We start from the raw sequence: 23,212 nt of genomic DNA, 5'->3' as shown, positions 1-23,212 counted from the left end.
CAAGGAGGAAAGATTAAAGCATGTATGGATTTTACATCTTACCAATGTATTGCTGCACTGTAATGGTGAAGGTTTTATTTGAAGGTTAACTGTACATTTTAGTCATTATCCAGGAACTTTTATAGCAATAAATTAATCAAATGCTGATAAATTCGAATGTATTAGTATACATTTCACAGATGGCACTGCAGATATCTTGAATGCTGTATATGTGTTTACATGACTTACATGACTAGCCTTATACTAGACTAGTATGTAGTGTAGTTTGCACACTTGCACACTTAATAGCAAATTTGAATAATTAATTGATGAATAAAGTTAGAAATTCAAGCATATTTAGACACTTAATTTTTTATAATTGGGTCAACTCTTATGAGCAAATCGGAAAGAAAATATAGCTTTTTTCCCACATAATACAAATCAGTGATTCCTTAGCCAAGTGTGCTGTACCATATACAAGTATTTCATGCTAAAATTTGCTACCCTTAGATTACTAAGCAGAAATTTTAAGTCAACAGTCACCATTTGGGTAATAAATTAAACAGAACATCATGGTGATCTTTAGTAGTGCCTGATAGCATTTCTACAAAATTTTGCCATTGTTGTAACTACTGCTGCTAACACTAGTGTCACATAGAAAATAATAGGGCAGAGTACTATACCCTATAACAAATATTCTTTAACAAATCTTAACATTTCTATTATTTAAACAACTCTGCACATTAAATTTATTCAGTTAACTTTCTTATTTTATGCGTTATCTTGAATATGGCAAAGCATTAAGCACAGAAATTTGAAAAAATAAGCATAGATTGACGAGTTGACATAACTTCTTCTTCTTCTTCTTTCGGCTGCTCCCATTAGGGGTTGCCACAGCGGATCATCCGTCTCCATACCACCCTGTCTTCTACATCTGCCTCTTTCATACCAACTACCTGCATGTCTTCCCTCACCACATCCATGAACCTCCTCCTTGGCCTTCCTCTTTTCCTCCTACCTGGTGGCTCCATCCTCAGCATTCTTCTACCAATATAATTCATGTCTCCTCTGCACATGTCCAAACCATCTCAATCTCGCCTCCCTCACCTTGTCACCAAAACATCCTACATGTGCTGTCCCTCTAATAAACTCATTTCTAATCTTGTCCATCCTCGTCACTCCCAATGAAAACCTTAACATCTTCAGTTCTGCTACCTCCAGCTCCACCTCCTGTCTTTTACTCAATGCCACTGTCTCCAATCCATACAACATCTCAGGTCTCACCACAGTCCTATAAACTTTCCCTTTCATTCTTGCAGATACCCTACTATCACAAATCACTCCTGTCACTCTTCTCCACCCACTCCACCCTGCCTGCACTCTTTTCTTCACTTCCCTAACACACTCTCCATTACTTTGCACTGTTGACCCCAGGTACCTGAACTCCTCCACCTTCTCCACCTCTTCTCCCTGCAACCGCATCACTCCACTGCCCTCCCTCTCATTCACACACATGTACTCTGTCTTACTCCTACTGACTTTCATTCCCCTTCTCTCCAGCGCATACCTCCACCTCTCCAGGCTCTTCTCAACCTGCTTCCTACTCTAACCACAAATCACAATATCATCTGCAAACATCATAGTCCAGGGAGACTCCTGTCTGACCTCGTCCGTCAACCTGTCCATCACCACTGCAAACAGGAAAGGGCTCAGGGCCGATCCTTGATGCAGTCCAACCTTCACCCTGAACCAGTCTGTCGTACCTACTGCACACTTCACTGCCGTCACACTGTCCTCATACATGTCCTGCACCACCCTCACATACTTCTCTGACACACCTGACTTCCTCATACAATACCACAACTCCTCTCTTGGCACTCTGTCGTACGCTTTCTCTAAATCCACAAATACACAATGCAATTCCTTCTGTCCTTCTCTATACTTCTTCATCAACACGATGAGTTGACATAACAATTCCGATATAATGAATTAAAGTCACCACCCCACATCCTGCATAGAATACTACAATGAAAATGAACAAAGACACTCAGCCAAGGTAGAGCTAGTTCTTTATTCAGATTACAGCCATTCTATTCTCGAACCCCTCTCCAGTGGTAAAGTACACATACATCTGATTGAAAAAAAGCAAACCCAGTATACCTATGACATCAAAATTAGATTTGTTTCCTGGACTCCCCCGTCTAAAATCTGCAAAGCATTCCCATTAGGTCTCAACACTATGCTTTAAAGTCACGTCCTCATTGAGCAATGAGTCACCGAAACACTCACCCAAATTTACACGCTTGCAGGGAAACATCCTTCACATGCCATGTTTTTGCTCACACTTTTGAGTTGCTTGAATAGTAGTTCATATTATATATACTGTATATGTATTTCATGGCTGTTCTGAAAGTATGTTATATGTCTGGACAAGGCTAAGAGGATAACTTGCCAAGTAACAGAAAGCGCATGAGGCAGTGGAAAGACAAACTGGATTTCTGTTTTGTGTCAAGAATCTATTTTGAAGGAAAAACATTTTTTTCTTTTAAAGCATTGCACTTATTATATATCTTATATTTTTTCTATGACTTTTATGCCTTTCCTTTCTCAATCTGACTATTCTCTGCATGCAAACCTCTCACCAGAGTGTGAAGTCCGGCTTTGGGTGGATGAGAGAAAGAACATGCTTCTGAGTAAAGATTAAGGCAGTAAGACAGTTATGATTATCCAGCTGTTTTCTACCATGGGCCCCAAGTCGACATGATTGTACAGTAGGATCTGCATGGAAGGAGGGATGAGCTGTTGTAGGGAGGGTTCAGGATTAGGTTAAACTGAAGAAAGTCATGAGGAGGTAGGGACCCGAAACCCTCAATAAAACTGACATCACTGAATAGGAATTCACTCTTTCTTCCAAGGCTTTTGTTATTCTTTGGAGACTTTCCTATCCTTCTTGAACTGTTCTCCTTGTATGTTGCATGGGGTAGGAAAAGCTGTGCTGCACAAACAAACAAGAGAACAAAAAATAAAGGGAGGATCCTTTTTGTCTCTCTTTTAAATTAAAGTCTGCAGTTCAGTCTAGTCAGCTGTGGCAGCGTTTGCATTCACAGGGGAGCACAAAAGTAAACTGACACATTAACTACATGGCTAGTTTTAAAGACACAAACTGTTTTTTTTTTTTTTGTGGAAACCATTAGCAGATTTCTTTAACATAATGACATAAGCACATGCATTGCTGCCTTGCTGTCACTGCCTTGCATGCTGCCTCTTTACTTTGAATAATAACACATTACATCATCTGCAGCTGCCCCACAATATTTTCAGGAGGTCTGCCAGTTGCCATGGTGATGGAGCTATGTCATAGTGCCTGGAAAGCCCCCCACAAAAAAAAAAAACAACAACAACAACCAAACTGCAACGCACATTTGTGTCCCTGTATTAAATGCCCATTTATTACAGGACCCATCTGGTTGGTGACTGCATTTAAGTGGCTTGTGTTGGACGGACAGAAACATGAAGGGTGAAGGCAGTTTTTTCAGTCTCCTTCGCTTTCACAGTACCTCCAGCACACTTTCTCACTCTCTCATGTCTAATTGGAATGTAAAGCCAGGAAACATCTGTAAACTTGTCCAAGGGCAGGGTCCTTGTGCTCCAGAGCTCCTGTGGGCCTTAGTAAGAAGATTCTGAAGATGTCAATCACATTGGAGCCAAAATGTACTCATATATGTGGACTCAATATGGAGACTGTTTCTGGAGCATTCCCTCTGTGGTTTCAGTGACGGACAGCTTTTCCCTTGGTTCCAACAGTCGCTGTCATCCGTTATGCTGCACATGTCAGTGTAATTGGTTATTGAGTTTTCTGTGTTTATATCTGTGGTTTCAATGCCCTGTCAATCCATGATCGATCCATCTTCCTGACTCCTCCATTGAATTGAAATATGTTGTGATCAGCACTTTTCAAATGACAGTTGTCTCCACTATTCAAGGACTTTTAGGAGCACACTGTGTTCGGAGTTAATGATGTTTATGAAATTTAAGGATGTTTCCTTTAAATGTGTGTGCCCAAAACATGTCTTGGTAAGAAACGTGAATTATACAGCAAAAAGGGATCATGATGGTAACATGATTATTTGTATTTCAATTTTTACATCGTTATAGGCCAACTAACTATTTTTCTTTGACTAGTTAGTCATCACTGCTGCCCATCTGAGATTGTAAACGCCAGAATGGTCAAATTGCATCTTTTTGAATTGCTAACCCCTTAACGCAGTTGAACATGTTTATTTTTACATAGGCTCATGGGTATTTGTGATTTACTGGTGGCATGCCGATGCTGATTAAACTTTCTTTTGGCTTCTCCCATTAGGGGTTGCCACAGCGGATTATCCGTATTCATGATCCGCATGTTTGATTTGGCACATGTTTTTACGCTGGATGCCTTTCCTAACGCAACCCTCCCCATTTATCTGGGCTTGGGACCGGCACTAAGAGTGCACTGGCTTGTGCACCCTAATGGCTGGGGTTGGTTAATAGGGGAAAAGAAAAATGACTAGTTAGGTTTTCTCAGATTTCCAGATATAATGTTGGTTTGGCATTTAAACTTGCAATAACCAGTCAATAAAGCCAACACTTTAATGCTGTGTCAGTGAAAAGCTCAAAGACATTTTCATATCTTGACTGGTTAAATGACCACGTAGTCCACGTCATTATTTGACCCCCCCCTTCATTTACAGAGACAATAGATTTTTATCTGCAATGGTATTTTCTTTAGAGCTATCTAAATTTAAGTAGAACTTCCTCAAATAATACAATATCAAGTATATTTACTTAACAAATATCTGATTCCACATTAAATGGGTTTAATAAATATCCAATAACAATTATTTAAAAGCCCTGTGGTCGACTAAATCTAAGTTGCATCTTATTTTGTCAAAACTTTGGACTTCTGATTTATTATAATGAGTTTTCAGTTATTCTGACAATATTTGTTGTAAAATGTGTGAATGTTTCTCAGTAGGAAGACTAGAGAAGTGGAGCTTTACAAAGCCTCGTAAGGGAGGAATGTATGACTTATTCGATTAACAATTTTACAAAAACAATATATATACATACATATGTACATACAGATACACTGGCTGTTTCTAGCTGACTATATAAACCCCTGAACTGGACAATACATTTGTTTAGGCCTTTCCTCATACTTTGCCTGAAGCAGATGATATTTCCTTATGTGTGGGTTACACACATTCTAATGTATATCACATGGGGTTGTAGATAAATATGCTGGACTGTCTCAACTCCTGGAAGGTGCATCCCCTTGAAAGCTGATCCAAAAGTCCACACTGTCACCCGCAGGACTTGTATCTGTATTCAAATTTTATAGCTGAGGTCTATCTTAATGTCTTTTGCACACTCCAGAACACATTGCTGATAGTTTTGCACTCTTTCAATAACTGTAGAGACAAGTTTTGAGATTTAAAGTAAGTAAGTTAAAAGTTTAACCCGTTTTCCAAAATGCATAGTGCACTTTATTGTGCCACTTATGTAGAAGTAGAGGATACCAGCTGACCTTCTCATGCCCCTCAGTGCCATCTAACACACTCACCAAGCCTGCCAAGTCCTTTTATATCAGTCTGTCAAAACATCAACATTCAACAGAATACTAACATGCTAACTACAATAGCACATTTTATGTTTACATTTAGGAAACTTAAAAGTTTGGCAATGTTTGGCAATGTGTCTCTGGTCTTCAACTGTTTCTGACATGGTGTCTCTTTCCAGCACACTCCTTCTCAACTTGCTGCCAAAACAATGGTGATCTATGCTTCACTAATCTGCTTCTCTGATTGGTCCGTCCCAGATTACTCTTGGGCCACCAGCTGTCAGGAGCTTAGCACGGCTTTCTTTTCTTTTTTCATGAACACGAACCATGAGTGTGATATTTCTTCAGTTAGGTTTATTTATAGTAGAGCACCATGCAGCGAGGTGGGACCCGACCCAATCACATTCACTGCAGCAAAACAATGGCAGGCTAGAGGAAGTCGGAAGCCCTTACTGCACAGTGCTGATAAGGGCCTATTTGCATCCCACCATCCCAGAGGCCTAGAGAGTTTCTGGCTGAGGATTAGTTTATTGGTTTGTGTCCCTCACTCTAATTCACTTTCTCTCAAGATATCACACACACTCATGTTTGTGCTGGTTATTGTTGTGTTTTTGGAATCTAACTCCACCATTCTTGGCTGCATTTGAAGTTGGTTCGTTATACTCTCAAGTTCACCATTCATTTTGAAATGCAACCAGAGGCCTAAGGTTTTCGCTGAAACAATAATGAACGTATGAGTCTTAGGATAATGTACTATTTGCTGTACCTACAGGCATTTACACTATTTAAATACCACTGGCGACACACTCCCGCTGCCTATTAAAAACATGTTGAGGAATCAGATATCAGATCAGAATTAATTAAACTTGGAAACTTGGGCATCTATCTAATGGAAGACCATCTGTGACTGCCGAAAATAGCAGTGCTGTTATTGCAGCTGCTTTCAAAAGTCTAGTCTGCATGTACACAGATAAATACATACATGTGCACATGTCTAAACTGTAGATCTTTAGTCTTTAGTACAATAAATCATATCTAATTGTGTGCCTGGATTTGCACATTGTCAGCCAACAGATGTCTTATTGTCCTATTTGAGAACATGTCCTATGCTGGTTATGCCAGGAATATGGCAAAGCACATGATATCTAAGCTAAAGTATTTTAAGCTCAAGAATATCTCCCAATTTCTCTAGAAAAGTTGATTGTGAAAGCTTGTAGGTAAATGAAAAATATGCTATATCACTGTGTCTGCAACCCCAAAAGCCATTAACAACAAGAACATGCTGAACACCAGTAAATAATTCCATTTGGAAATAATTGTGGTTATTGCTGACTAACAGGCTTATTGCATGATAATTCATTGCAGGATGCATTTTATTGCATTGTATTGCTAATCTGGACGAGTCGTGAAAGTTTGGAACTGAAGGACTGAAAGTGAAAAAAGTTATAATGGATTTTCCATGAAAGACCCAAGACAATCTTTTTCTACAGATCATTTAGTATTCGTATGGGGCTCTGTGTCTTCAACTTGGCTAAATTAAAAATGCACTTTGCTTCTCTCATTTTGTCTTCACCAGGAACGACTGAGCGAGTGTGTTTGATCCAGGGCACTGTTGAGGCCCTTAACAGTGTCCACGATTTCATAGCTGAGAAGGTCCGGGAGATGCCTCAGAGTGCCGCCAAAACAGAGCCAGTCAGCATACTTCAGCCACAGACCACAGTCAACCCAGACCGCATCAAACAGGTGAGACCTTGTATCCTCAGGTCATGCTCCCTGCCCACTGCACTGACACTTTAACGTCCTATTTCCTTTGCAACTAAGAAGGTGACAATGCAGCACAGGATGTATAGCCTCAGGAGAAAAATAGCCTGATGATTAAGCTATTAGATAGCATGCAGCATGTTATCATGATTACAGCTTCCTCATTTATTTAGATTCAATGCTGCAGATCAGCGTTAGGATTCAGATGCATTCCATTTAGAAGTGCTAATTGAGATGCAAATGTCCAAATTACCTAAGGCTTACTAACATCTGCTAATAAAGTCAAAATCTTGTAAACACACACGAAAAAAAGAAGCATTTTGATCACATTATCTCACATTGTAAAGCTTGATGATCACGGTTATAAAATGAAACAATCGCATTGGCCTTTTGTATTACAAACAAATGCACAAAGATTGAGATCGTATGGCTCGATTAGACACATCATTGATTATGTTCTAGCTGCCTCTTTAAGCAATTATTACCACTAGTCAACTTCACAATTACATGCTATCGATCCTGTTGGCCACTGTATTGTTTGCTACATAGATTGCACTTGTTTATTTCTCGTTCTTTTAATTAAACTGACCCCAGGCAAAAAAAAAGAATCCCGGGTCACTATTTATGCATTATTTAAAACAGTGATGCGCCTAATCCCGTGGCTGTAATTCTTCCTTGAGTGCCTTGCTAAAGCTATTGTGTTTTTATGGGTGTGTTGCAATCTCTGCAGAGCCTTAACCTGGATTCATAGTTGAAGGGGGGGGGTGTTATTGGAAGGCAATGTAGGCTGTCTGTTTCCACATAGCTGTCACACTTATTAATGCACATAATTACAGGAGTTATCAGACAGGCAACACACCTCTGCACTGGTGTGATGGCGACTCTACTGTCTCCTCCTCTCTTCACACACCCAGACAGCAGCTAAAAGAAAGCACACAGTCTCACTTATTTCTATGCACATTCGGCGTTACAGCTTTAAAATGTAACCATACAGAGCAGAGCAGAATGCTGCTACAATTGACTTATACCTTTTGATAAATATTGAAATGTGTGTTATTGTGATAAATAATAAATAGGGGATTTAGAAACCGGTGTCTTCATATAATCTGTTATACTGCCAGACAGCGATCGGAGGACCAGCAACAATAACGCATTTCTATCCAGTTTCTTTGTTACGCTTTTTCTGCACATATTGTCAGAAGCCCGGCTGTTGTGGCATGTGTCTCATTACTGCTGGCCCCAGGGGGCATACTGAAAGAGGGATGTAAGATAAGATGTGAACAGCTCCATGTTAAACAACAGCTGCCGGACTCCTGAAAAGATTGACAGCCACTAATCTTACTGCCAAACAGTGGTAGGGGGACAGGGATGAGGACAGCTAACACCAAACTTAATTTAAATCCAGTATTGTGACCGGACCACCTCCTCATGCCAACACCATAGCACACACAGTGCGAACATACCATGGAGTTCATAAAACATGACAGATCATGGTAAATCATTTTGATTATCATAATCTAATAGCACTAAAAGGTTACTGATGCATTTATGATCCAGCGGTATTGTCAGAATTTTTCTATTCCCAATAGGATGTTAAACATGCTGTTTTAAACCATTTAACATTTTCTAAATGCTAATGCATTAACAAAACAGATTTTAAACAAACTACAAATTTATTCTCATTAGCAATGACATTATAAGAGCGTATTATTAATGAGTATAATAATAATAATAATAATTATTATTATTATTATTATTATTATTATTATTTATTAGTATTATATATTTTATGCAGTTTAGAGATACTTTTATCTAACCTTCTAGCTAACTGGTACTAAACTAGCTAGTAGTTCTCAGAGATACAATGGATTTCAGTAATTGACCCCTTAGCATGACTTGCTATATTAACTCTGAGTTATCTAAAATAGTCAGAATAGACATTTATCATTATAAATGTTTATAATAGGGCTTCTATGTTCCTGGAGTACCTCACACTTGTCTCAGGTAAAAACACATTAGATTTCTTATATATATTTAAACACACACAAACACACACACACACACACACGCACACACACGCACACACAATTCCCAATTCAACATATTTCCATTTAAATATGAATGTAGATGATCTCTTGTTTTCACTGACCGTCATTTTAGACAAGTTAACGGAAGCGAATTTAAGGACTGTATTCATGACTATTTGAATACAGCCCTGTTTCTAACTCACGTTCTCTCATTCACCAGTGGTTTCTTGGTGGAGGCTGAGTTTCCTTTGACCTCTTCCTCACTAATGTAACACCTGCTTCCCACATCCTGTTATTGCCTGCTCCCTAAAGGAAGTAGCCTTTAAATGCACAGGAAATAAGGAGTCTCCGTGATTCTAAGATAGTTCTGATTGCACTCCCTAGAGGAGCATTTTTGGAAAATCCTTTTTTTCTCACACATAAAAAAATGCAACATTATTTCATTAGGAGTGCTAAAATATATATAGTGTGATTTTTGTGATTTTTTTAAAATAATGAGATGTTCCATTATTATATATCTTAGTGCTGCAATATAAAATCAAGCACTAGTTTCAGAAAACAAAACATATAAAAACATATTGGAAAAGGCCAGTATGCCTATTTTAATAAATCGTATCTATTAGAAATATAGATAATGCCCACTGTGTTATTATCTCTCCATTGTATTGATAATGATGGTTGGGGATTGACTTCAGTGGTCTTTCTGTTTGCCACATAAACCACCATTTCCCTCTAGATTTCAGCAAACACTAGCCTATTTAATTATCCTGCATCTTGAATCTAATAAGGTTTCTCATTGGAGCGAACACACACACACACACACACACACACACACAAATACACACACACACACACACACACACACACACACACACACAAATCAGCAGTGTGCACCACTCGTCTGCTAAATTAAAAGCGACGTCAGGGAAATTGCAATAACGTCGGAAATGAAAAAAACAACAACTTGTGTCTGACACTATCCGACCATCCTTTTCCCTTTCTAGTCTCTGGGGGGTGAGGGGGTGGCTGAGGCTCAAGGTAGCCAGAAATAATTTATGCCATTTTTAACCTTCAAATCCATCAACCCACTCCAAAGGTCACTGTCTTTTTTCTGTCGTGTATCGATCCGATTTGGAGAGCAGCCAGTGCAGAGGGAAAGCCTTACACAACACTGGTTGTCTGACAAGGAATTGCATCCCGCAAATGCTGGGCTCAGATCTCTTCTTGGAGGAAGAAATTACAAGCTAGCTCTCAGAATCTGTGTGTGTGTGTGTGTGTGTGTGTGTGTGTGTGTATATGTGCATGCGTGTGTGTCCTTTTGGGGAAAAGGATGGCGATGCATTTGTAGGAAGCGGTCATTAGGCTCTGAGTGATGCTGCTGTCAGCCTGATTATTTCATGCAGGTTTCATCTAACAGTGTTTTACTCTATAATAGGAAAATATTTTATACAAAGACTATATATATATATATATATATATATATATATATATATATATATATATATATATATATATATATATATATTTTAATTTCAATTTATAATTTATTAAGCCTATAGTCATTATGACTGTAGCGATGTTTTTTATATATACCATAAAATAATAATAATAATAATAATAATAATAATAATAATAATAATAATAATAATAACTGTTTATATTGTTTAATACTGTTTATGGTAGTTTTAACCAATTCTTTTTTAAGCTCGTCTTAATTGTCTTTGTTAACCTCTGCACAAACCTGGCTGATAATATTTCTGCTTAATTTTGAAATCTACACTGTGTATACAGATATTAGAACATGCCAGATATTTCCAGCAGTGCCTATGAATCTGCAAATCTCATTAGTTAGTGCCAGAATTACATATACACTGGGTCTCATCACACCTTCTGATAACCTCTGACCCCTGCAGAGGCAAGTTGTGGAATTCTCTGATGAAACCAAGGATGTGTGCTGTCTAAAATTTTAGAATAATGAATAATAAATCAAACTCAAATATTATAAAATATACATGTATAAAGAACGCCTTTTATCTTCTGTTTTGGAATGTAGATATCTGCAGGGAACAGGTTGTTTGATAACTTACTACTTTTAAGAAAGTTATTTATGTTTATATTTTGTTTCAATTTCATCGTCTGTTTTACTAGCAGCTTTTAGTTCCCTGAAGCTTGTTCAGTCGATAAAGCATTTGATCGTAAGTCATTTGATCTTTAGTAACACATGCAGCACCAGCCAAAAGATTGACACACACGAACGAATGTGTGCTTTTCTGGATCACAAACACATTTTAATCCAAAGGGTTATATTGTGAAAATAAATATGCCTGTATATTTATTTATTTTTAAAAGAAAAAATGTATCACACCTTTTTTTCATTTCAGCTAGATACAAGGTATTCAGATCATTTGGATGTATGCAAATCTTGATTAAGGTATAATGCATGCAAAGCTTGATTAATTATATAAATTAATCTTTTGCCCATTACAGTTTGGACCTGTGTTAGTTTACAGTTGTGAAATTTCATATTAAAAATAGATAATAGTTGTGCTTCAAGATCTGAATGGAATTATTTTGCCAACTAATCTGTCTATGTTTTTTCAGTATTTTGAGATTATGCAGAGATTATGCATTAGGTTGTCAGACGTTTTAATCATTATTCTATTTTTACTGAATACTGGAACATTTGTGCACTTTTTTATATTCAATTCTTTTTACTTATTTTATTATAGGCTTCTAAGAATATAAAACAAATGAGTCATGCATTGCATAAATTATCCTGTCATGGCTAAAGACAAATTATTATTTATTAAAATAGTCTCTCTCATTTGTTTGCTGTGATATTGTACTTGCTCTGAACTGATTTAATAAGAGAACTGTCAGTATACAATTTATTAGTGACTAAAGTGATTCCTAATTGGACATACAATATAAATTATTATTATACAATACATCCCGCATAGGGAATAGGGAAACCTTTTGGACCAAATCAGATTATTTTACACTGCTGCAGTGGAAATAATACTTATTTGCTCAAAGTAACCATAGTCATTGCAGGATCTGTTCAAGTTCTAAGGGTTAATAAATTTAATGTGTAGCTTTTCTAAGTATTTGTTTCAACTGTACACAGTTACAGCTTTAGTTATGTATACGTTCAGCATAGCAAAGCATAGTCTCAGGCCAGGAAATTTGAATAGTTTTACGATATCAGACTGCAACCTGCTAAAGAACATTATGTGTGTAATTGTGGTGTAGCAGCAGGTGGATTTGCTCATGATTTGGAGTTATTTTAGGCCAAACTATTTTTGTACCCTTGATGACTTAGAGTTCTCCTGGGGGTCATTTCATGTCAAACATGACCTGGTTTGATGGCATGAAAGAAATATTTTAAATCAAGTTTCATTTAACACTGACACACTGCCAACACATTGATGAATAATGCAGGATGATAATCAGAGCTAGCATTTCCTAATCACACCCCCTAAATGTGTAATGTTTACATTTCAATAATTACCCCCTCTGCTCCTTTTCACTTATCTTCACTTGTGTCATTTAAACAGAAGTTAATGTGAAAGGAAAGTAAAGGTTAGGCAAAAAGCTTAGCATGACAGTGGGAGGGATGGAAATGACAGGCGAGAGTAATCCTCCAGGCTAGAGCAAATTCCTCACTTCATTCTGAATAAAAAACGACAACAAATGTCAGTAGCTCTTTGCATCTTCTGTGAATGTGGTTCCCTCTAACCAGAGTAGTGCAAGCTTGACCAACCTTCAGACTTTGAAGGTGAGGAAGAGGACTGTGTGTTATTAATAACCAGCTACGAGATATGCTGTGCTTTTTTTTAGAGTTAATGCCAGTGGTCAGAGCACACAGATGCAGCAAAGGGATGGGCGATTAAGCCTGGGATCAGGAGACAGGCGATTATCCTAGAGTCGAGCGCTTAAGACTTCAAAGTGCAAGCGGCTTCAGTTGTGGAATCACACATCATTCAGGGGTGCAGATACAGGCAGTGTGTGTGGGTGCTTATGTGTGTGTGTTTGTCTGTGTGTGTGTGGTGGAGGGGAAAATTTGATGTTTTCCTCGGAGGGTTGGGTGGGTCCTTAAAGGCCCTGTGGTATTGTCCAAATCTTCAATCACACTATGTGTTTCACAGAGAGCTCTGAGAGCGTTTTGGGTTTATCACCATGCTATTAGAAAAGAGATGCACATTCAGGTCTTGTGTTTACTTGGGCAGTGTTGTGAATTGTTTCCAGGGGGTTTGTACACGATGCTGCATGTGTCAGTGGAGCCTGTTGGAGAGCGTCTTTAGATGTGCGATTGCACAGGCTCAGGAGGGCTCATTTGCAGCTTCAGTGAAAGCTCAGCAGAAAGAAGGCTTTTCCTTTGTTGAATTTATGCTGGGCTCAGACTCTGCTCTCATTTTATTTATTTTGTGAGGCAGAGATGTAGCAAAAAAGCACAGCTTTGAAATAGCAGTTATAAATGCACGGATCATTTATGACTGAGCTGCATTTTATTAACCATTACCCACAACCCCCTGCACACTTCACACATGCTGACAGTTAATCAAAGGTTAGTAATTCCATATGGATGAAGGTCCAGGAACAGCTCTCATTTTTAAAAGTACACATACTACATGCTCTCTTTCATTTCGTCTCGCACAACTACCCAACCCCCTTTTCCCCTGTCACGCTACCTATTTCTCATCCGTTCCCTGTTTTTTTTCATTCCCTCTCATTAACTGCTGTTTTTTCCTATATGCCTTGAGCCAAAATCTCATCAAATGCAATATGTGAATTTTTTTAATTGAAAATATCATGATATAATATTAAAATTGTGATAAATTATCATTATACACAAATTCTCACAGTTTCACCAATCTGAGATAACTGCAGATATGTGATATCTTTTTAAAAAACAGCTGATTTAATGATAAATTTTGATACTAAATCTTTTTTCAAAAATTATTAAAATCATTTCTTTTTTTTTTACTTAGCCAGCTATTAAATAAAAAATTATAAAAAAAAAAAATTACCTTTTCACAGTCTTACTGCCAATATGTTAGAAACTAAAACTCTCTCTCTCTCTCTCTCTCTCTCTCTCTCTCTCTCTCTCTCTCTCTCTCTCTATATATATATATATATATATATATATATATATATATATATATATATATAATGCTAAATGTAACAGGGATATTTTAGAATATAATTTTTGGTATGTAACTATTGTATAATTAATTCGTACAATGAATTTTAACAGTGCTCACGAGTAAGAATACATTTCAATGCTTGCAATCTGTGACTCTCTATTGCATAAAAAAAACACAATTCTCCTATTTAACAGAGTTCTGCCTTTTCATTTGAGGTGAAAAATTGAAAGTTACTTCCTGCCTTCAATTTCTATGTAAATGCACTTTACATAAAGCCGTGGCAGTGGAGCTCAGCAGTCGCTGTAGTGCCGGGTCTGCTGGCAGCGCACTGCAGCATAATGCATAAAGTGAAAAGGGAATGAAACAAAAGAACAAGTGCAAGACTGAGCCAATCACCACCCCCTTTTCCTTCTCTGTTCTGTTAGCCTTCTCCTCTCATCTTTTTTGAAGTATTTCCTCTCTATATCTGTCATTATGACAGTGTGCAAATATGCTTGAATCAGAATTGTGTAAATGTGGCTATCAGCCTATTGGTTTCATTTTGTGAAATGGAACTAATTAACTGGCAGATGCTCAAAGCATCTGTTATATGCGTGTTTACTTTGGTCTAATGTTATACTGTACATACTAGCATATATGTTCTATACATAGTTACGCTTATGTCGTATAGGTTTTTCTTTAAAGCATAAGAAATCAATTCTTTGGTTGTGAATTAATTAGTGAGTAAACATGCCACCCTTTAACTCTTTCTCCATTATTAATACAACAAAAGGGGCATACGTATTTTGCGTGTTTGGGACCATGATGAAACACTTATGTGTATGTTTGACTGTGCCTTTTTAAATATTTCTTGAATGAAGTGGAATGTGTTTTAAGAGCACAATGGTGTTTACGTGTGTGCAGGTGTGTGTGTGTGTGTGTGTGTGTTTCCATGTGTAGAAAAGGGTGGTTGGTTGCTATGCACTGTTCCAACTCCCTTTCAGTCGCCCCTTGAATGCTGGAGTCGAGTTGCCATGGAAACACTGACCCCTGGGAGTCGATGCTTTTCACGAGGAGCCTCTTTTTACCCAGTGATTCACAGTGCAGAAAGCATGAGGACAAAAACCCACACTCACTCACTCACTCACTTACTTAATACGTTCAACGGCATGTAATAATCTTGGATTTTATTTAGGAATTTAATGGTAAAACCCAGTAGGTTCTATTTTGTGTAAAAACCTGAGTGGCAAAATGTGTTTTTAAAAAGTGTGTACTTTAAAAATAAAGGTGTTTCTGGTGTCTTTTTCCTTTTCTGTTTTTTTGGCATTATGTAACTCCCACCTTTTCTACATTTATGTTTAGCCTCAGTGAACTGTATCTGATGGCAAAAAGCTGTTTGAAAATTATGGTGTGGGACATCTGCTACATAATGCTGAACTTTGCTTATAGCTCATTCCACATTAACACAAACATAACTGCCATAACTGTTTCACCGTTTCTGACATCATTTCCTTAGTAACTGAGAATGTCTGAACATATTTGTTCCCTAGCAGAATGAACCCTGTTTTAATAAGATCAATATGCAGAAAGAACTTTGTGTACCCAAATGAACATTAAACATTGCGTTTCAAACTCACAATGCCATGGCAACCCAGGTTTATACTTCCTCTGTCATTTTTAGACAAGCTATTCATTAGTGCAAACATGAGCCAAAGAGAGTCAGGCCAAGATAGTCCCACACAGTTGAATGTAATCAATGAATAGATTAAATTCAACTGGATAAGTATTAGAGAAGAAATGTTGTTTATCTTATCATCAATTCAATACGCTGGCTTGTTGTAGCTGAAGTTAATCATTTAACAGTCTGATGATGTTCTTCTCTGCTCTGCTTTCTGTACTTGTTTTCTCCAGGCCAAGTTGATTGTGCCCAACAGCACAGCAGGGCTGATCATCGGTAAAGGTGGTGCTACAGTGAAAGCCGTTATGGAGCAGTCAGGCGCATGGGTGCAGCTCTCACAGAAACCAGAGGGTATCAACCTGCAAGAGCGTGTTGTCACCATCAGTGGGGAGCCCGAGCAGAACCGCAAGGCAGTGGAGATAATAGTACAAAAAATCCAGGAAGATCCACAGAGCAGCAGCTGCCTTAACATCAGCTACTCCAATGTCACAGGCCCTGTGGCCAACTCCAACCCAACAGGCTCACCGTATGCTAACTCGGCAGAAGTGATGCCCGCTGCAGCTGCTGCAGCTGCTGCCACAGCTTCCAGCCTCTTGGGGCAGGCCAGTCTGGCAGGGGTGGGTGCCTTTCCTGCCGCTGCCATGTCCAGCTTCTCAGGAAATGACCTCCTGGCCATCACATCAGCTCTTAACACATTGGCTAGCTATGGATATAACACCAATTCCCTGGGTCTGGGGCTTAATCCGGCTGCTGCCTCAGGGGTTCTAGCAGCTGTGGCAGCAAGTGCAAACCCTGCTGCTGCTGCAGCGGCCAACCTACTGGCCTCCTATGCCAATGATGCATCCACCAGTACCGGCCACCCTGCCACTGGCTTAGGAGGATTTACACTGGGCTCTCTGGCCGCTGCCACCGGGGCTACTAATGGGTATCTGAGTGCAGCTTCCCCACTAGTTGCGAGTTCATTATTGGCCACTGAGAAGCTGGCAGAGGGTGCAAAGGATGTAGTGGAGATTGCCGTACCTGAGAACTTGGTGGGAGCTATCTTGGGCAAAGGTGGCAAAACGCTCGTGGAGTACCAGGAACTGACAGGAGCTCGAATCCAGATCTCGAAAAAGGGAGAGTTTGTTCCTGGCACTAGGAACCGAAAAGTCACCATCACTGGATCACCTGCTGCCACACAAGCAGCCCAGTATCTCATCAGCCAGCGAATCACATACGAGCAGGGTGTGAGGGCCACCAATCCGCAGAAGGTGGGCTAAAACAGGGAGAAAGAAGGAGTGGGGGATGGATGGAATGATACAGAGAAAGAGAAAGGAGGGCAAAAATTTTGAAGGAAATCATCCACTATGTGCTACGTGCATATTTCAGTATTAAAAAAAGATGGAAAATAGTCCACTTTGCAAGAAAAGGAATGAGTAAAAAATATGAAAACCAAGAAAAAAACATGTAAAATGTATATATGGGTTTATTTCTTAAGTTTTCATCTTTCAGGATTTTTTTATTGGTTGAAAATTTGGTTTAGATTTTTTCAGTTTTTCTTTTTTGAGTTTATTTTTTTCTGGACAGTGGTGAATAATATTTCAGACTGGCATGCTTGCTGCAGCTCCCAGCAGGTGGTGGGGTTGGGGGAGAACAGGGTGGAGCAGTTGGACTTAAGCCTACCTGGAATGAGCCCTGTACCCATTGCCAGTCCTTTTCTAGCTGACAAGATTATCATTTTTTTTTTAACTATTCAGTTTAATTGCCTACCCCTATATCCTATGTGGGCCAAATGAGATGGCAAACAAGTGCTTGGGTTTTAGACTTAGGGCAGATTCCCCTATGTGGTCAGTGGTTCTCCATGCCACTTTACCCATTGTCCTTGTACATCCCAAACAGCCTAATCCCTGCAGGGCAGGCTGGGATTGGGGGCATGAGGGGAAGCTGATTAGGGTCTCACCTTCTAGCTACTAGCTAAAAACCTGGAGTCCTCTTTAAACCGGGTGCATGACCTGCAATGCTTTTACAGATTTAACTAGCATAAGAGAAGTTTGTAGAGTTGGTTGGGGACACAGGCCAAGCATAATGCACCTACTTGGGTCAATTAGTACCAGAGCAGCGAACAATGTGGCGATATGCGTCTGGTATTAATCGAAATATTATTAGTAGTTGTAGTTCTACTCTTATTATAAACATCTACACCATTGATATTATTTATTAATATAATTTCACCAATCAGGACTGAGGTGTTTTAATTTTTTTATTAATCTGTGAATTCAGGTTGACATGAATGTAAAGACAATATTTTGGATTTAGTTTTTTATTTAAGTGAATTGAATAGTATGTCACAGTGTAATATATGTCTTATTTAAAGTCCAGTGACAACTGCACCGTCGGCACCATCAGAGAGAATAGGAGCAGGTATAATGTACTGTACGTTAAAATGAATACATAGAACACACACATGCATACATACACACATACACATAGGCACATACATTAAAAAGGAACTACATTTGACTTAAGGGTAGACAAATCAGTGGAACTAGACAATTCATATATAAACATGTCTAATAATAATAAAAAATAGAATAAGATGTTGCACAAATTCAATGGAGTGTACCGATAACAAGAACAAACTTATTTGAGATCAAATCCCTTATGTTTTGAAATCCCTTTATATTAAAAAATGTCCCTCTTTTATTTGTTAAAAAAATGTGGTGCAATTATATTTAATTTCAGTGAGCTAAGTGAGACATCTATTCAAGTCAGTTGTCACTGGCTATTGACAAATTGTGCAGGTGTATCATATATTGAACAGAAATGTCTCTTTGTAGACAAATACTACTGAACAACTACAACAAACATGAACAAAACATCAGTTTTGATGAGCACATGGATGTGATTTTTAAGGCCAATGACTAGGCTATCCTGGTGGCAAGGAGATTAGAAAAAAAACATCTTTTCAATCTTTTGATCTGTTAAACTTTTTAAAGGGTTATTAACTATATATGCCCTATATGGGATGTGCATCGCCATGCTTTGGCCACACTTTTGAACTTTTAAAACATCTCTGTACTCATCAGAACTACCAATGTGCTGCTAAACAATCCAATAGACATGCATACTTTTGTGGTTAGAATACACTGAATTTCGTCTTAATGCACTGTGAAGTGTGGAGGCCATGTTTGAAGGCCCAGAAGTAAAGGTTCTCTCTCAGACAAAAAAAAAAAAGATTCACGTAATAAAGCGTATTGGAAACAGTTGTAGGGTGTCAGAAGAAAACAGATTTGGACACACTGGTTTGTTACACATAGAAAATGTAACTAATTATGAAGAACCGTTTCTTTGGGTATTATATTGCTACTGTATCAGACTTTGAGTTCCCAGCCTTCGTCTAAATTACCGCCAGCATTCATGGTGCCTGCTCCCATATTTAAGGTTGATGACGGGAAGAAAATTCCTTGTCCAGCTTAAATGACCCATGATCGATAGTTCATTCCAAAAATTTAATTGAAGTTCATCTGAAAGGAGATTTTCAAGCATTTCAAAATGACCTTTCAATGTACCAAATAGCCTGGAGGAACAAAAGAAGCCGAACAAAAATATGAGACCGAGAGCAGAATCTAGACAGCAGTGTACTCTCTCTTCACTAACTAAATATACAACGGTCTTCCTCTCAATTTCTCAATTTGGAACGCCAGGGAGAGTAAATCTGAACCCATTGGTAAGGAGACTTCTTTATTCCCATCTAACACCATCAACCTTTCCTCACCTCCTCTCAACCCCTCTTTACTTCCGTGCACACCTCCCATTTTGACACATCAACCAAGAGACCCCTTTCTCTCACATCTCTCCATGGGTGGCAATGTCTGGTGCTAAAGTGCATGTTTGCTTGCCCTTTCACAAAACAATGACTCGTCAAAAGAGATGTGACCTAGGTTTTGCTGTGTAGAAATTAAATGCTTGCACTAGATTTCAATGAAAGTCTATGCTTTGAAAAAAGACTGTGTGCAGCACCATATATTTGGAATACATGATGGTGCTACTGGTTTGAGGTTGATGCAGTTAGCGGAATCTTTTAGGAGATGCTATGCTTCAGCTCACAGGGAAATAGATTTGCATTTTGTTCAACACATTAATGATGCTAGTTACTTATTTAGCAGCCGCAGTAGACAGAATTAATAAAGTGTTTTTAAAATGATTGAAGGCAAGGATGATCTGTGGTTGCTATATTTTCCAGTAAAGAGCCGCGAAAGTTGAAAACTTGAGTGCCTCCGCATTTTAGAGTGCATACACATCCCACACATAGAATTCTACTTGTGCGTACAAACAGACCTGACTCATGTCACATCATTAACACCACAAAAAAAACACACATGGGCCCACAAGCCCAATTACACAGACAATTACATTTTTGCAGGAAAAAATAGGATTAGGAGGATTCATTAATTACACAGAAATTCGATACGTAAGAATTTAAGTAAAGCAAGACATTACTGTGAAATTTTAATGTGAACTCTAAGAACAGGTGCCATCTTAGTGTGCCTAGGAGCAGCTTATTGTTAGTGTTTTCCTTTACTTCAGTACTTAAAATGCATATTATGGGGGGGACGTCTACTTTTTTCTGTTGTTAGTAACTGGGGAACTAGATAAAATGTGATCAGTACTGGAAGCAATATACGTAGTAGCATGTTGTCCTGTCTCGTCTTTTATTCTGTCTGTGTAGGAGCTTTCGATTTACCTAGGTGTTGAGTAGGTTTGCATATTTAATATTTTTAAGTTGTGAAGATGCTGCTATTGAATAAGTGACGTACTAAAAATTTAAGATTTAAACATATCTGGTCAGTCGTTTAGCGAGGTGTGCTAGTTCTAAGAGGTGTAATAAATGCTACATAAAACGATAACTGCTATATTAAACAGACCACATGAACGTGCCAAAATAGATCTTTACAGACTCAGCAACTGTAAATGTGTGATTTACAAGACCATTATTACAAGCAAACTTACTTTTATAAGTAAAAAAGAAAATGTGAAAAGTGCCAAACAAACCACAGTTTAAGGTTTAAACTAGCAAAGTGGCCATTTTTAAAACTAGTAGGAACAAAATAGATGTTAGTGCTATTAAGTTAAAGGTTTTCAGCCCCATCATGAACTAATATGAGAGGAAAGTGTGATGAGAGAATCATCTTGCTCACCTGACAAATGAATATAGTGCCATGTGGCCATTAATGCTACATCACTGGGGCTAGAAGACTGCCGTAGACCTAGGCTAGCATGAGTTTAATACGTTATCAGCATTCTTAATACAGCCTTTTATAGTTCTGAAGATGTATTTTGTGAAAATAGATGTTATCTTTCTTTGCACGTCTATATTGCATGATATCTAAAAAGTAAAGTGTGGATAAAAAAACAAGAAATGAAAATCATACAAAAAAAGAGAAAACATTAGGCAACGTGCGTTCATTTTGAGGACAAATCCTGCATGCCGACACTAAGAGCATTGGAGTTTTATTTTACACACTTTGACCAGTCTTTTACTTCTGCAAAGACTATACTGAGAATTTCTGTTGTCCATCTGCAGGAACCAGAATCATTCATACATAATCATTGTGCATTTCTTTTTGTTTGCAATTTTGAAGTATGACAACATTTTAAGAAAAAAAATGTCCAGATGTGGTTGTGATTTTTAAAATAGCAAAAGCAACCTAATTAAAATTGGGTTTAAAATTATTGTTTTCTTTCTTACTAAAACTGAGGTCTTGTCCATGAATGTACTCACCACTGCATAACTTTGCATATCATTTTCAATCATGACTTTTAAAGCATGATGTGTTTTTGTATATTGTGTGCCAATACTAACATCTTTTAGGCTACATTATGCCCAGTGCTTACTTCTATTTTTGCCACATTATATCTCACATTATGCTCAAACCCATGATTTTGATGATGCGCACTTTATTCACTTTTTTTGCCCAAATTTGAAATGACAGTGAATGGGTTGTGAAAACGTATCGCCTAAGCCCTCTGTCTCTGCTGTTCAGATTTTGTGACTTCTAAAACCCAAAAGCTATTCCGCTAAGTGAATTTTCTTTATGACAGATTAGCCGCTAATCTCCATTAATAAATGACAAACAATAAATAAAAAATAAGAGCATTATGAGTTTATTGTCAAGGTGCCAAAAGAGAATGCCACAACCAAATACATTTTTGAACAATGTAACGTATCCAAAATTTACAGAATTGGTAATGCACCTTATTGAGATATATATATTATATATTAATATTATATATATATATATATATATATATATATATATATATATATATATATATATATATATATATATATATATTTTTGTTTTTTTCTGATATAAAAAAAAAAAAAGAAGGGACATGTTCCGAAAAAAAAGGAAAACTTGCCCTATAAAGACCATACAAGTATATATGTATAATCCGATCTGATTGAATAATTGCACTGCCTCCAGCCATGCTTTGATTAAAATATTTTGAACAGTATGACTAAAGAGTTTTGTTTGTCTCCACACTTTTAGCAGCTTTTTTGTGTGGACATGTCGTGGCACTTCTCTGTTGGTGCTTTTGCACAAACAAGGCTCATGTTTTGTCCTTTGTTACTAAGTTTGGCGGCTTTGTCACAAGATTAATGCTAATTCATGGTATTTTTGATGTTGACAAGGTCATTGCTTTAAATTGCTCTTTTCCAACTCCAATCCGGCCCCACCTGACCCGCTAAACAAACCCTGGAGTCACTCTTACGCTTGTAAACCATCAAAGCACCAGCAACGTTAGAACACATTTGTCATATCACTGTTCTTTTCTTTATTTTTATTTTACCTGTTTTTTTTTTTTGTTTGTATGACACTCTCTAACCTAGACCAAGTATAACAAAAATGTCATTCATATGTATCCTGTTTACTCTCCCTTTCCCCCTTTTGCACTTTTCACTGCCCCCTTTTTTCCAACCACTACCCACACTTCTGCCGAACCTCTCCCTCACACCCTCCCAGACTTTCTCCTGAGTGCCAAATGACAACAGTACCAT

The 23,212-nt window shown here is 38.0% G+C and overlaps 1 protein-coding gene across 2 annotated transcripts in view; it reads left to right on the top strand.

Moving 5' to 3' along the window:
• Window positions 1-22,451, top strand: part of nova2 (NOVA alternative splicing regulator 2) — a 41,602-nt gene extending 19,151 nt beyond the window's left edge. The window contains exons 1-3 of one of the 2 annotated variants that reach the window (XM_046862554.1): window positions 3,416-3,496; window positions 7,155-7,321; window positions 16,404-22,451. In XM_046862554.1, coding sequence (XP_046718510.1) covers window positions 3,490-3,496; window positions 7,155-7,321; window positions 16,404-17,429 — 1,200 coding nt within the window. In that variant the 5' untranslated portion in view covers window positions 3,416-3,489 and the 3' untranslated portion in view covers window positions 17,430-22,451. Of the gene's footprint in view, window positions 1-3,415; window positions 3,497-7,154; window positions 7,322-16,403 lie in introns of those variants that run through there. The other variant, XM_046862553.1, reaches the window with a different exon arrangement.
• Window positions 22,452-23,212: the final 761 nt, after the last annotated feature.

The sequence above is a fragment of the Silurus meridionalis genome, chromosome 12, assembly GCF_014805685.1.
Source record: "Silurus meridionalis isolate SWU-2019-XX chromosome 12, ASM1480568v1, whole genome shotgun sequence".
NCBI classification, from domain to species: Eukaryota; Metazoa; Chordata; class Actinopteri; order Siluriformes; family Siluridae; genus Silurus; species Silurus meridionalis.
This window is presented reverse-complemented; position numbering and strand designations above follow the sequence as displayed.